General features: G+C 41.3%; 1 protein-coding gene across 1 annotated transcript; it reads right to left on the minus strand.

Annotated features, from left to right (window-relative positions):
* Positions 1–5,158: 5,158 nt before the first annotated feature.
* On the minus strand, positions 5,159–13,898 carry LOC121509109 (meteorin-like protein). Its single transcript, XM_041786342.1, has 5 exons — positions 13,331–13,898; positions 12,145–12,328; positions 11,829–12,054; positions 8,533–8,592; positions 5,159–5,964 (listed from the first exon to the last, which is right to left on the minus strand). Exons 1-5 carry the CDS (start codon positions 13,423–13,425, stop codon positions 5,648–5,650), a joined length of 882 nt encoding a protein of 293 aa, XP_041642276.1. The 5' UTR covers positions 13,426–13,898; the 3' UTR covers positions 5,159–5,647.
* Between the last annotated feature and the right edge of the window lie 1,489 nt (positions 13,899–15,387).

Here is a 15,387-nt window from a genome sequence, read left to right on the forward strand (position 1 = left end):
GATGGATTGACCACTATGAGCTGTTAGCAATGGCTGCCACCGGTGTAAGGATTAGCTCAGATGTAACGAGTGCAGGGGTCATCAAGTACATTTGCACAAGGGCCAAATTTAGTCTTGACAGAGACTCTGTCAAGACTAAATTTGATGCAAATAAATGAAACCCTTTAAAATAAACAAACCGGACTCCAGTAGATGATCAATGATCTAGAGTAAAGTGGCAGTTTTATCAGAACTAAACCACATGTATTTATATAATAAACAGAAAAAACAGCAGTGAAACTTTTCCTTAATGGAAAAGATTTTTTTCTGCTTCTGTCAACCTGCTGAGTTTGCAATTGTTATGAGGGTCTAATGTGAGTCTGACAATGGCAGCTTGGACAGCGTTTAGCTCAGATGTAGCTTTTATCAGAACTGGGCATCATTTCTTTATTAAGCCAAGAACGAAGAACCACACTGAAAACTTGTCATGGTGGAAAAGTCTGAGTTTATGATTGTAAAGGGGGTCAGTGGCATGCGAATGGGTATGGATGGAAATAAATTGAATAGGATTAGCTACACTGATGGCAAACTCTGCAGGCAGTGTGAGAATGTGGAGTGAAAGGGTATGAATGTGACCTGTGGTATAAAAGCGCTCTGAGTAGTCAGACGACTGGAAAAGTGTTATACAAGCCCAAGTGCATTTACCATTTCACTGTATGCTCCTCTTGGCAAAGAAGACTGAATTTTCACTCTTCTCCTGATTGGCCATGGTAGAAGTTTTATCCATAAGCATGCTCCACTGTTCACTGAAAAAGCAGCGTTTGCCTACCCAGCTCATTATGTTCCTTGGAGATGCGCATGTGTACCACCTTGTTTTGTCACTCCTAGTGACCCGTCATGAATGTGACTGACATAACATTCCTCCAGCCACCTTCCAAACGCTATCTATGGGAGGTTTCTCAGATGAATGTGAAATATATCCATGCAATGGATATCTTAAACAGTCAACCCCAAATGTTAAAGTGTTAAAGCTAATGAAAGACCAAAAAAAAAAAAAAAAACATGGCATATGCAGCTGATGAGAATATTGTACTCAGGTCCACAGTGGGTGTGTTGAAATGTACGTGGTACTGTGCTACTGTGCTACTGTACTGTTTGTAACCTAATTTGTTTCTCTCTGTGTTCAGAAAGTGGTGTTTCTGCAGACCTAAGAACAATCAAACATTCAAACAACTGCATGCTAAAGTAACATCTACCAGGGATGGGTAATGGTGGTTTTTTCTGTATAAATGGGTTTAGCAGCAGGAGTGTATCTGCATGTGTGCATCTGAATGTGTGTGTGCACTCATGGACATTCCGACCATTCCTGGTCTTCCTGAGGAAAGAGGGAAAGCTGCACACACACCCACACACATGACTGCTGACAGCAGGCAGAGGGAGAGGTGCAATACACCCCTCCCTGGTCATTCACATATCTGCATCTGCGTCCAGCTCTCCACCCATGAAGGTCTAATTGTCTCATCCATCCATCCTGATGGTCAGGGGTGGAGCCACGAGGGTTTGATATCCTCAAACTTGAGGGGGTCCAGGGCATGCTTTTCCAGTAATTGTTTGTTCATCTGGCTCATATGCAAGCAATTTTAAAGGTACAATATGCATAATTTTTTTATTGTTAGATATGTTTTTCAAATTGAGGTCTTAGAATTTATGAAATATTATGTCATATGTCTTGTCATGGTGGCTGCCATAGAGCTCTGGACGTCACATGACTAGTTTTGTTCATATCGTCATTCTGGCAGGAGAAGCAGCAGCTAAAATGAATGGCGCCAGTGTCAGCTTCAAGCCTCCAGAATTTACTGCACATTTTAATCACACGGATATAGAACGATACAACCCAAAACTTAAAAGGTAAAACATAACCAACCTGTATAATGCACCCGGTGTGCTTTTTATGTCTATTGAGTCAGCCATAATGAAGTCATGACAAAGTTCCAGATGTACAGTATCTGGACATATACAACTACTTCATTAATTTTCCGTCGTCCTACTCAGGAGAATCTTTGAAAGCCTACAAAATTCTGGAGGGGTACAAATGGATGACATCTGGATCTGTTACGAACCTTTGGCTTTGGTGTCTACCTGCTAAAGATAGTGTCATCATCACTGGCAGAGTAAATGTCCCTTCTTGTAATCTAGATAACGTTAGCATTTAGCAACAGGCAGTGTAATGTGGGTCACTAACCTAATGCTAGTTTACTAACCCTTCTTTGATATGCATTCGATTTTTACAGGTGAATCATTCCCAAAGTTTGAATGACCCTCAGTTGAAGCCATGGGCGTGAGACAGGAATGATGGAGTTGTGTTAGGAGTGCTAGAAGCGGTCCCATGACGTGCATGCACTCTAGCATCGCTTGCAGCGCTTATGCGCATTCTGGGAAGTGTACTTTTCCTTTCCATCCAATTTTCCTTTACTTCTTCGACCTGGAACTGACACTATATAAGGGGAGCAGTTTTTTTTCTGCCATAGTACATTTACCTCCATGTAGCAAACTCTGGGGGCGGGGCCGGCTGAACCGTGAATTACAAGGGGCTTGTTAATTTAACCCTTCAAGCCCTAAGCAACTTTTAAAAAAGTTTGTCTCTCCTGAACTTAATTTCTTAAAAAGCTTGTAAATCATCAACCCTGTGGTGCACAGTCAAGCTCTAAACATCATTTTTCCAAGGACAACCTTGGCTTTAAGAATATGTGTGCTGCAGTAATGTCACATACATTTTAGAAGGTTATGAGATTATAAAGACAAAAGAAAAACTAAACTGAAATTAAAACTCAAAGACTTTAATGTGTGACTAAGTAAACAATAAGGGCTGAGACTTTGTTTGGCACAAACTTGTTTTCTCATATCTTGGGAACCAAAATGTAAAAAAAAACAACAACAACAAAAAAAAACATTCTGTGACAAATAATCTTGAAAATATTGACATAAAAAGTGTTTGTCCTTTTTCGTATTGGCTCTATTTGGGCCATTTTTGAAAGCAACTCCTGTCTGCAGAGACACAGAGGGCCACATCACAGGTTCTCTGTCTCTCTGTTATGAGCTCTAAGGCCGTCTCTGTCATATAAGTGTAAAGACATGAGCTGTCTGACTCAGCATGATGTGACAGTGAAACAGCCTGCAATTGGTTGTCACAGTCCGCTAAAAAGCATTCTAGGACACCATGGGAGTTAGCATTTCCTGCTAGTGGAAGGTACATTTGAAAATGGATTAGAAAATGGACAGTAAGACTGATTTGATTTACTGGTGTGGTCTTTAAATACCCCAGAAAGTCACCCAAGTTTCTAGCTTACTAGAAAAGCTTCTTTAAGGAATTGAAGGCATGGATAGCGTTGTCACAACAGCTAGCTTTACGAGACAAAAAAGTAAGAGGCTTGATTCATTATTTAAAAAGTTATTTTGCATTATATACAATTACAACTGTTTCAGCTGCTGCATTTATCAGTGACTAATCATTTTTAGGAAGTGATTGGCCAGATACACGTTTCATAAATCACACGTGGACTTTGTCGTAAGATGACTTCCACACCCACTGTTTGTAGAGGTAATATGGCATCAAGTTTCATTGCAAGTACAATTCAAGAAAAACCAACAGCCTTTTGAAAAAATTAAATAGTTGGTCTAAAATACCTCACCATCAAATCATCCTTTGGTTGATATCCCAGAGTGCTTTGCAAATAGCATGTACCAGGAAGGCCACTATCAACAGCTTTTCTCCCTTCTTATGTGAACCTAAACAATGAAACCAAAATGTTGGTTTACGGTGTAGTAAATACACTGTATGTGGCACAGCTAAACAGCAGAGGTGGGTGGAGCTGAGGAGTGAGTCTTTACTCAATATATTTCATTGTTTTGTTTGAAAGCCCTCTGATGGTTTTGTTATAACAGTCCTCATAATTCATAGTGTAATGACAGAACAGTAAGCCTTCATTACAAAAATAGATGTATTGAGTTGTAACTGTGGTCAGTGGCGTGCACAGACTTTTTCAAGGGCAGGAGCGAAAAGAAAAAAAAGGGCACATACAGCGCCTTCTCGCCACTGAAGAGGGCACTAAGTTTGACGTGTTTTCGAGGGCACTTCAGACATGTTTATATGTTATACAGATGGCACATTATATAGCCTTAAAACAGACTAACTCGACAGACTACTCAAGTTAGTTTGTAGTTAGGATCAGCATCCACAAGAACTGTATAGATTCAACGTTGGACTGTGGACTGGCTCAATATAGATAAAAAAAAGGGCCCAACATGAAAGTCATTGCAACAGTAATGTTTCATAGTGTTTCTTGGTCCTAATGGTCTTCTGGAGTTTAATGTGTTTTATTCACCCAAGAGAGCAGTAGTGATTTGCCAACCAGGAGGGCACTTAAGCATGCGCTTTTACCACCCAAGAGGACAGTTTATCATGTTTTAACCAGCCAAGAGGGCAGTCTAGTAGGTGCTGCCAACCAGGTGCGCACTTTAGCATATGTTTTGGCTCCCAAGAGGGCACTTTAGCGTGCGTTTTTCCAACAATTGGGCTACTGGGGGGGGGACCCCCCTGCCCCTCCCCTGTGCACGCCACTGACTGTGGTAGTGGTTAAATCTAGTCAAATAATTCAGGTTTTTACAGCCTGCTTTGATAAACTCAAGAGGACAGCATGAGTGCATTAGCTACTGAACAGTACCTCGTTGGCTGATTGGAAAACATAATTGCTTCTTTTCCACTGTTTCTCTCTGCTGTGACTGCATGAACACACAAAGGATGCCAACCAGAGCAGTGGCTCCTCAAAGCTCCACAGGGGCAGCTACGCCAGCACTGACGCACTGCTGCTCTGCAGCCAGATAATGGTCACTGAGCACTCATAATGCTTTCTTCTTTTGGGTTCTTCAGTGAACAATATCTCTTTTGTTTGCTTCAATGTGGGCACATGGAGAGGCTGGTAACTTTTGGTTCTTTAGCTTTTGCTTTTACTGTTATGTTCAATCGACATTTGTTGTGAATTTTCTGCTTGCCAACCACACTCAGCTTCTTTGTGCCAAACAGGATCTGACACATATGACTTGGATCATTGATAAAAGTAAAACTGCAGTGAAATGGCTGGATTCATCTCTTACCAACTGTGAAGTGACCAAACAGACAAGCTAAAGAAAGTGTTTTTATTTTCTGTAAATATATAGAACTCATTAGCAAAACACACACACAGTAGATAAAGACTCACAGAGCTGCATACTGTACACTTCTGTCAGAAGACTCCTAAATTTTACAGAAAGCTTTTTACAAAGCAAACTTTCATTTCAAGAATGATCACACAAGCAGAATAAAAACATCACCAATTAATTTAAGCTCAGTAATGATTCAATTGTAGTCTCATTCATCACTTTAACACACACATACTCAGTAAAACAGTGTGTTTTAGACAGGACGGCACACCTCCTGTTAAAACTGTCAAACTTTCCTTTTCACTCAAAGACAACATTAAGTTGAACAGCATTAAAGCAGAGTGCAGATGAAGCTGTAAAGATGGCATGGGTCCATTCCTCTGCTTATATTTCTGCTCCTCTTCTCGACTTTGTCACAGATTTCTTTCCAAAGCTCTCCACCTGGTTCCACTCAGAACAATAATAACATCTTTCAGTTTGTGTCTATTTCACAAGGGTTTGTTCCAGCTTTCTGCGCCCTCATGTACAGCCTCAAGAAGTCCTTGTAGCGAGGTGCACAGCCCAGCCAGGCTTCGCCAAAATGAATGGAGCCAGTGAAAAGGTACTCATCCCCCTCAGGGTCCACGCCGCACTGTGCAGGCACATTGATACGTCCGCTCCAACGCCGTCCTCTGGCTCCGCTCCAGGCAAACACCCTGCTCTTCTGACGGAACAGCCGGCTCAGAGTCACCACAACAGGGGGGTGGTCGTTTGTACCTGATGTCACACCTTGAAAAATGCCACTTCCAGCTGCAAAGACATGAACGGAGGAGAGAGGAAAAATCAATGAATAAAAAAAGAACAAAGATAGCTGTATATTTTTCATTTTTGGGAAGAGTTTGAGTGATTCTTTTTTTTTTTTAATGAGATGAGAAGATGTGCCTTTTTTTCTGAACTGACCAGCAATAGCCATTACTCATAGTCCAATGACATCATGTGACAGGGCTTAACGTTAACGTTTTAGCTCACCAGCCACTGTGGCTTGTAGTTTTCTTAAGTAACGAGCCACCCTGGATTTTCACTGGCAAAATTGCATTTTTCATGCTTAAGGTTGACTATGACGTGCTAAGATGTACGTGAATTAGATTTATAATCCTTTGAAATGCAAATAAACACTGTACTTTTAAATTTCAAACATTTTTCTCTCATCCAACTTGTGGAAAAAAATCCAAGTGACAAACAAGTTTGTGTACCCGTGTAAAACAGCAGGTCTGCCCACAGAATAAATAGTCTGGGCCCCTTTAAAACCCAGCAAATGGGCCCTCCCCAGTAGTGATTTATTGATGATGTCAGTTCATGTTTATTGGATAAGCAGCATTGGTGCTAAGCATCTGGGCTAACAGTTACCTAATTCTGCAGGTGAAAAGTGTGTGAAAGAAAGTATTGGATTTTTATACTGGAATTGTTTTCTTATGCTACTTTATAACCCATTTCATCATGTTTTCCAGCTCTTTGTGCTACTGCTTTTTACCACTTTTAGCCCAATTTTGCAGCTGTTTTGCCACCGATGAGCTTAACTTTTATCTCATTTTTTGCTGTGTTTTGCCCATTTTTGCTGTCGTTCCTTCTTTTCTCCAACCAATTTGCCATTTTAACCCATATCTGACCATTTTTACCACTGTTTTGCCACTTACAACCGATTTCTGCTACTACTATTTGGCACTTTTATCTAAGTTTTGCTCAACTTTGCCCAGTTTTGTCACTTTTAATGCATTTTTTTTGTTTTTACCCTTTTCTCAGACTTACTGACCATTTTAACCCATTTTGCCACTGTTTTGCCACTTAACTGCATTTATTTCCACTTCTTGCCCATTTTTTTCATATTTGCCATTTCTTCTTGCCTATTTTATTCCATTTTGGCTACTTATTGCCTATTTTTGTCTCTTGTGACAATTATTTATTTATTTTCCATTAAATTTGACTCGGTTTCTTCTACTTGCTTTTCTGGCATCCTAACATTTGTGCACTTCATGGCTTAGCATTGAAGTCTGAGATAACTTTTCTATTCATTTAGTTCAATGTGCCCATCCACACTGTCAACTTCATGAGATAGTAATCTGCCAGTTTGGAAAGGAATGAAGAAAAATAGTCTTCTGTGGCCAAAACAACGAAAACATGACATTTGCACTCCTAAAATGGGAATCATGCACATTTTATGCACTGAAATAACACGTGTGTGCAAAATGTGAATTAGTCTGTCAGAGATAAAAGAGTGATAGCTTCTCTTTGTGTTTGTTGGAGAGTTCTCCTGGTATACAAAGCCTGTAACTAGATGCAGATGTGAAAAGGCTTGCTCACTGTTGATCTGGGTGTGATTTATATAAAATCCTGAGATCCAATTTCAGTTTTATTCTTTAACTTGGTCATTCTGTTGATATAACTTTTGATAAATTCATCTGACATCTTTGTAACCTTGACTCTACTTAAAAGGGTTAAGAATCTGCATGCATTTTAGCATAAGAAGTACAGGCAGACTAAAAATAGCAAGAACTGGCTTGGAGATCCAAGCGTTGACAATTACAGTAGGCAATATTGCAATTCAATCTAAATTAAGATTAAATTCTCAGCCTTAATAGATCCACTAGGAGCACCCATTCATATGTGTTTGATAGGTTTCTGCTGAAATGGAAACACTAAGTTACCATGACGCCTGTCGCTTACTTTAAGGTGTAAAAGCACCAGAAACTAACTTTCCTGTGATTTACATGCAGTTTAAATGAGCTGAAATGGCAACATGATTATGTGTTATGTATTTCAATTGTATGATATTTCACTTTTTTATTTTTAACAAATTTGCAAAAATTCTGTTTTCACCTTGTCGTGATAGGGTACAGGGTATAGATTAATGAGATTATATATATTTATTTTCAATTGTAGCATCAGGCTACAACATAAGAAAAATGAAAAAAAGTGAAGGGGGTCTGAATACTTTCTGAATGCACCTTAATGCCAAAGCATTCTGCCTGCATTTGCTCTCCATGCAGACTGCTTTTCCTGTATATGCCAAAGCCTGCTGATCTCATCTAGTTAACACTGTCATTAATCTTACTTCAAGACATACAGCGAGTAAAAGCCAACCTTAACAGGTTAGATTGGTCAGATTAGCCTAACATCAAGACAGGAAAAGGTAATTTCCTAAAAAGTCTGTGCTGATCAGCTGATCAACTGATAATGGCCAGGAAACAGTCGGATTCAAACCTATTTCTTTTAAAATTGGAAACCTTGAAAAAATCATGATAGAATCATATTGTGGAGCCAATACTTTGATTTCACAAACTGGGTGTATTGTTACATCTCTAGTTTTGTAAATGTACTTACCAAAGTCACTGGTGCAGACAGCTAGGAGGACCTCTTCATCTGAGCAGGGTTTACAGGTTACTGAAGGGGGAAACATAAAAAGAGAAAACATCAGACACTTACTTCTTAACCTAAGAAACTACATAAGTTTTGACATCTCTCAATTCTGCACTAGTTATACATCATCATGGGAGTTGTCTCTCTCTTACTCTAACCTCTTTTTTCATGTTCCCTGTATTGGCGGGTGTTTATGACACCAAAGAAACTTGAAGAGAGCATGTGAATGAGAACAACAGGTGAGGGAGGAGACGTAATCACAGCATTGCCCCTTGACCCTGTCAGCTATAAAAACAGCTATAAAGCGCCCAGGCACATGGAGGCACACAGACAGGCTGGGACAGGCTTTCTTCTGTCTCATTAGGAGAGCTGTCCAGCCGTCCTCTCCACTCTACCAGACAGCTTTTATTTTACGGGTGGGCTCTCTAAGTTTCCCTCCATTTCGGCAGAGATCTGTTCCTGATTGACAGTTAAGAGACGACTGGCTGACACTCGTGCTCGACCCTGGTGCGACCTTTTGATTGGCCTGCTTGTTTTCATAAGTCTGGCAGTGACAGGGGAGTGTTGGAGTCAGGAAGTGGGGGAGGAGAGAGTGTGAGATGAAGAAACAGAGGTGAAACAGTTACGTGGCCTTTTGTCACCTTCGCTTCATGTCTGTGCCTGTTGTCTGGTATAAGACAGTCATATGTTGTATGTTAAACTTTACTCTACACAATAATCAATAACCACAGCTGTCAGACAAATGCAGCTACAAAAGAATCAAATGTTTTCACCTTTAATGTATGTATTAATAATACTTGTTCATTACCTCCGCCATGGAGGTTATGTGATCAAGAGGGTTTGTTAGTTTGTCAGCAACATAACTCAAAAAGTTATGGACAGATTTTGATGAAATTTTCAGGAAATGTCAGAAATGGCATAAGGAAGAACTGATTAGATTTTGGGAGTGATCTGGATCACCATCTGGATTCAGGAATTTTTGAAAGGATTCTTTACTATTGGGAGATAGGGCTAATGGCGGAGGTCTGCGCTCTTGGAGTGCTTTTCTAGCTTGTATGTAAAGTTGGACGCATAAATGTCTGCCTGAGACTGAAGCCAATAGATAGAGCGACCCCAGGTACTGACACCAGTTCATCACACACTGCTGATGGCTGTTTTTCAACAGGGCTGAAACTGTACTTAAATGTACTTTGTGGAGTCACAAAGTATGTATAAAGAGAAGTATACTAGAAAAGAAACTATAGGTGACTGTGAGGATGCCTAATCAGAACCAAGTTAATGGTAGTGGTTCACTTTACCCTTTGTACAGAGCAGAACTTTTTTTCTGTTGTTCCTGATGTAGCCACATTTTTTTACAAAACTTCTCAGCCTGGTTAATTTGACCACTCATTGAAAATCTTCACTGTGGTGCATGTTAAAAAAAAAAAGACTTGTTTCTGCAGCATGTTGTCAGTCATTTTTCTTGGACTCCTCCCCTGTCGCATCAGTGTGTACAGACATTATAAAGCTAAATAAAAAAATCAATTCTCTTTCTGATGCTCTGATTTGCAGCTATTGATCAATAAAGAGACACATTTTCATGAGAGCTTTATAGGGTTTACCTGGTCCATCACTTGGACTTAGGTTTTGTTCAAACACTGCAAACAACATTGCAGAGTTAGCTAATTGCTTGTATTTACCTAATAGCTAATCATTTCTTTAAGACACTCTAGACACAGTCTAGATTAAAATCTTACTTCAAGATGTAAAACCTGCCAATAGAGAAAATAAAACTAGTAAGAACATCTTATTTCAAGATGCTTAACAAGCAAATTCTGCATATACCATTGAAAGATATTTGTATTACTCTATTTGAACTTTATTTAATCAGGTAGTCCCTTGAGATTAAGACCTCTTTTTCGAGGGAGACCTGTCAGAGACTATCAAGCCTTTTCTTTTGTTTAACTGTTCATCTTTGAAGCTCATTACGCACCTAACCCCTACGCTTGACCCTGTGGGTGGTGGGTGACCAGGGTGACTGTGTATCTTTACTCTGCTTTTTGCAGATGATGTGGTTCTGTTGGCTTCTTCAGCTGGGGACCCCCAGAATGCACTGGGGCAGTTTGTAGCCGAGTGCGAAGCGGTCTGGATGAGGGTCAGTACCTCCAAGTCTGAGGGCATGATTCTCTGCAGGAAAGCGGGTCGGGTGTGAGTCTCTGCCCCAAGTGAAGGAGTTGAAGTGTCACAGGGTCGTGTTCATGAATGAGGGTAGAATGGACCCTGAGACTGACAGGCAGATTGATGCAGCATCACTAGTACTACAGTCGTTATACTTGACCGTTGTGGTGACGAGGGAGCTTAGCCAGAAGGCAAAGCTTTTGATTTATGGGTCCATCTTTGTTCCAACTCTCACGTATGGTCAGGAGCTCTGGGCAGTGACCGAAAGAAGGAGTGTACGGGTTCAAACGGTTGAAATGAGATTCCTCAGGAGGTTGGCTGGGCTCACCTTAAAGAAAGGTTGAGGAGCCCGGACATCCGGAGGGAGCTTGAAGTAGAGCCGTTGCTCCTTTGTCTGAAAGGTGGAACATCTGATTAGGATGCCTCCTCTTGATTCCCTGTGGAAGGCTTCCGAGCGGATCCAACTGGGAGATGATCCCAGGGTAGACCCAGGACTTACTAGAAGGATTATCTCACCTGGCCTGGGGATACCTCAGAATCCCCCAGGAGGAGCTGGATAATGCCTCTGCAGAAAGGAATGTCGGGGCTGACTTGATTAGCCTGCTGCCACTGCGACCTTGCCCCGGATGAGTGGAAGAAAATGGATAGATGGATGGATGTGTGTCTTTTATTGAGGTTTTTATACAGACTTTGTGGCTTCAAACGGGTCAGAAACCAGACAAACACCCTTGCTTAGTTTTAAATTTTTGAAGTGTCATGATGCAGACTGCGATTTTAATGCATAAAATTAGACTGAATACTTGCAGCACAGCTTGGAAAATAGCTGCAGGTGTTTAACAAAGACACTATTTATGATGGCATGGGATTTTGTGCCAGGAGAAATCTAAAGAATCAACTGAGGTAAGCAGAAAACAACATTTCTTGTCTCTGTTCAGAAAGAACATCTGAAGGCAGTCTAAATAGAACATTAATTTTCTGGCGGCACAAGTCTCAGCTTCAAACATAAAAAAAAACAAAACAAAAAAACAACAGGGTCAAAAATGAATATGATAGCTTCTTTTACCCAACATGCACAGCCAGAAAGAGTGCATGCTTTTTCTTACCTATCCCAGGGTGCAGGTATGGGTACATGTGTGCCCCCGGCCCCTGACTGGGCACCAGCTCGTATTGAAAAGCTGTTATCCTCCGGCTGATGTCAGTCTGCGGGATGGCCTCCACAAAGAGAGCCCCCTCTGTGAGGCTAAAACAACGCACCGTGCCCTGAGCCAGGTCTCTCTCTGGCAGCAGCAGCGTCAGATCCCCGGCCCGCTCCAGGTACACGTTAGAACCCTGAGCATGGAGGGAAGGGATGACACCTTTAAATCAGATGGATCTAACACTGAACAAAGCTTATTCCATATTTCTGGCATTAGACTCTACCTGGGAGTAAGTATGGGGTTTGATGCACACATGAAGGCCTGCCATGTGACCTGAAGATGGTTCTGTGTTGGGCCGCAGGTTGACGATGATGGCTCCCGTCGGGTAGAGCCACTCCAGGTAGCCCTGGGAACAGCGTAGGTAGATCTGCTCCACGTCTCTGCGATGAGTCTCATGGCTCAAACCACTGCAGACAAGAAGACATGTTTTACTTTCAAAGAGTACAGATCAATATAAAGATTTGTTCACTCCCTTATCCTAGAAATACATAAATATGGACACATGGATCCCAATTTAAGCTCTTTGAAAATTTTACTGTGAAACAAAATCTAACAGGACATGAACAAAGAGTTAAAGACACATGTGGAAGGGTTTTAGAGTTAATCCAGCCTGGGTTCAGAGTTAACGTTGGAGCAGCTGTCTGCCAGCAAATCTTCCACTTTGGATGGATGTGGTCACTTGCCTCTGATGTGCTTAAGCTACCTCAACACCAGGAACTGATTGGGCTATTAAGTCGTTAGAAGTCTGAGGCCGGTAAACTTTACAGCACAGGGTGCGGAGCACTGGCTTTCATTTTTATGACTTGGGGACTTGGAGAAGTGATCAAAGGGGGCCATATAGCTGTATTTACTTTAGATAAGGGCTGAAGCAGAAACATTCCTGTGATCATACTCTTTCAGGGAGCATATTTTGGATAAAATACTACATGGAGAACCCTGTAAATCATTGCCTTTATGGTCAAATGAAGCAGCTCATGACTTTCTTTAATTGGTTTCAGCTGCTCTTTAAATAAATAATCAATTCTAAGAAGACTCTTTAAAGAAAAAGAAGATTTTAATAAAGATTTCTTCTGATTTACTGAGGTCTGATGTCACAAGTGTTTGGGTAGTGACCCAAAATATCCTCCATTTGTTGAAAACTACCCCAGAAAATCTAGATCAGTGGTCTTTCTTGGCTTTCTAGTGTCCTTCCTGAAGAGAAGATTAACTTTCGTCCAAACATCCACGTTTCTGATAACACCTTAAAGCTTAAATGCCCTGAAATGCGCCAAAAACAGTTAAAGGACCCCCTTTCATACACGACTTTAGTTCTTTGCCTTCCTTCAAATTTCAGAACCACTGTTAAAGTTGAACACGGACCAGAACATTTATAATCACTTGCTGGATGTCGGTATCAGCTCCTCTCTTACCTTCCTCTCCAGCTGCACTGGTCGCTGGAGTACTGTGCCACCGCCCCGTACAGGAGCACCGCTGTGATCCACTGCGCAGCCCACGGCCGGAGCATGGTGGCAAGGTCGCCCCGGCGGTCCTCGGACCCTGCACAGCAGAGCTACGAGGCGCGCGCTCTGCTGCTCCCCAAACCCCAGAAAGCAATTCCTCCAGAGCTCCTCTCAGCTCAGCACGCGCAGGCTACATGGCGGGTTCAGCCGAGGTAAATGTCGTCTGTGAGGCCGGAAACATTTACAAAAACAAAAAACAAAAAAACAAACAAACAAAAAAAACAAAAACAAAACAGAAGTTTGTAAAGAGGAGCGGTGTGCGCGCGCTGGACAACGAATCGTTTCACAGACGTTTTGCTTTGTGCGCTCCGCTTCACGTCAGCGGGGGCGCGTGCCAGGAGCTGGGTCCGCCTGTGTGACACGCGAGCGCCAGCTCCAGATCACGCCCACAGCTCCCACTGTGCAGAGAAGACCTTGTGCGTTCATTTCATCTTAAAAATACCACAAAACTTACACATGGATTAAATGTGGTGCCGTTAGGAGGACTGATAGCCTACACTCGTGACTCTGGGAGTGACTTCTCTCGTGTTTCTTCGGGGTGCAAAAAAAAAAAAAAAAAAAAAAAAGTAGAAAAATGAATAAAGCAAAATAGTACCACAGGTTGCGAAATGCACAACTTCAAGACTGCTAACAGCCCACCAGTAAAAAGACTCACAGCAACTGTCATGCGTTTAATTTAGTCAGCTAATATCATTCCTCTGTCGTAGATTCTTACTCCCAGCACAGTGTGCATCCTCACTGTTTCTGTTAGCTTCATAAACAGATGGATCTTATTTTAAAAAATTAAAGCATCATGCAGGTCTGCAACTGCAGCAAAAGCCTCTGCAGCGTGAGCCACACTCTGCACAGACATAAAGATAACAGAGGTATAGATGCTCATGAGAGATTCACTCTCATAGAACTGAGCCTTATCCGTAAACCATATATGGCGTAATTTCCGTGTAATTTCTATGTTGGACTTCGCTGGAAAGAGAGAAGCTCTGACTAAACAAACAGTCACACATGTGCGCTAAACGCCTGTTTGGTTCTCGGCCAGTTTTCCCGTGAGAAAACAGTCAGGACAGCAAGCATGCTACTGACTCGTCACATTCCCCCACACAGCCTGAGCTATGTAACGCATTTCGAGAAATACCTAAACACCACCCCCAACACACTTCTACACAGTACTATCAGTATACTTTTTACCTTCTGTTTGGAACTTCTGCCCTCTTCTCCTTTTGCCCTTTTTTGCAGTGTTTTAATGCAATTTTTTGCCCATGCATACAACATTCATGCACATTTTTTGTCCATTTTAGCCATTCTCTGCTGTTTTTGCCACCTTTCCCCTTTTCCCCATAATTGCTGATTGTTGTGACCTCTATTTGCCACTTTTCACCCCTTTTTTTTACCACTTTCAACATCCCCCCCACCTTTCTGCCATCTTTGTAATTGTATTGCCATTTGATGCAAATGTTTTCCAATTTTTTGCCACTTTTAACCCATTTTTCTGCAATTTTCTCATTTTGGCAACATTTTCACACTATTTTGCTCATTTATACAACTGCACTTTGCCACTTTTGGCGCATATTTGCTGCTTTTTGCCTTTTTTGGCCACTTTTGGCATTTTTTCCCACTTTTATCCCTTTTTTGGTCTGTTTTTACAATTTTTGTTCCTTTCCAAAAAAAAAAACAAAAAAAAAAACGAAATAATTGTCTCAGTTTCTTCTCAATTTTCTGTGCATCCTGACATCAGTGCATATGAAGGCCTTGCTATGAAGTCTGACATTTCTTTCATATAGTTCAGTGTGCCCATCCACACTGTTAACATCACCAATTAAAAGGTAATTCTGTGTTGAGGAAAGGGGATTACATTTGGAAAAAGCTTATTGTAATTTGGGATAAATGAATAGTTATTTTGTTGCTTTGATTAGTGGTTATTATTCAAGTTAAAATATGATATCCTCATCTCTGCTTAACTTTAGAATGGA

The sequence above is a fragment of the Cheilinus undulatus genome, linkage group 4, assembly GCF_018320785.1.
Source record: "Cheilinus undulatus linkage group 4, ASM1832078v1, whole genome shotgun sequence".
Classification (NCBI taxonomy): domain Eukaryota; kingdom Metazoa; phylum Chordata; class Actinopteri; order Labriformes; family Labridae; genus Cheilinus; species Cheilinus undulatus.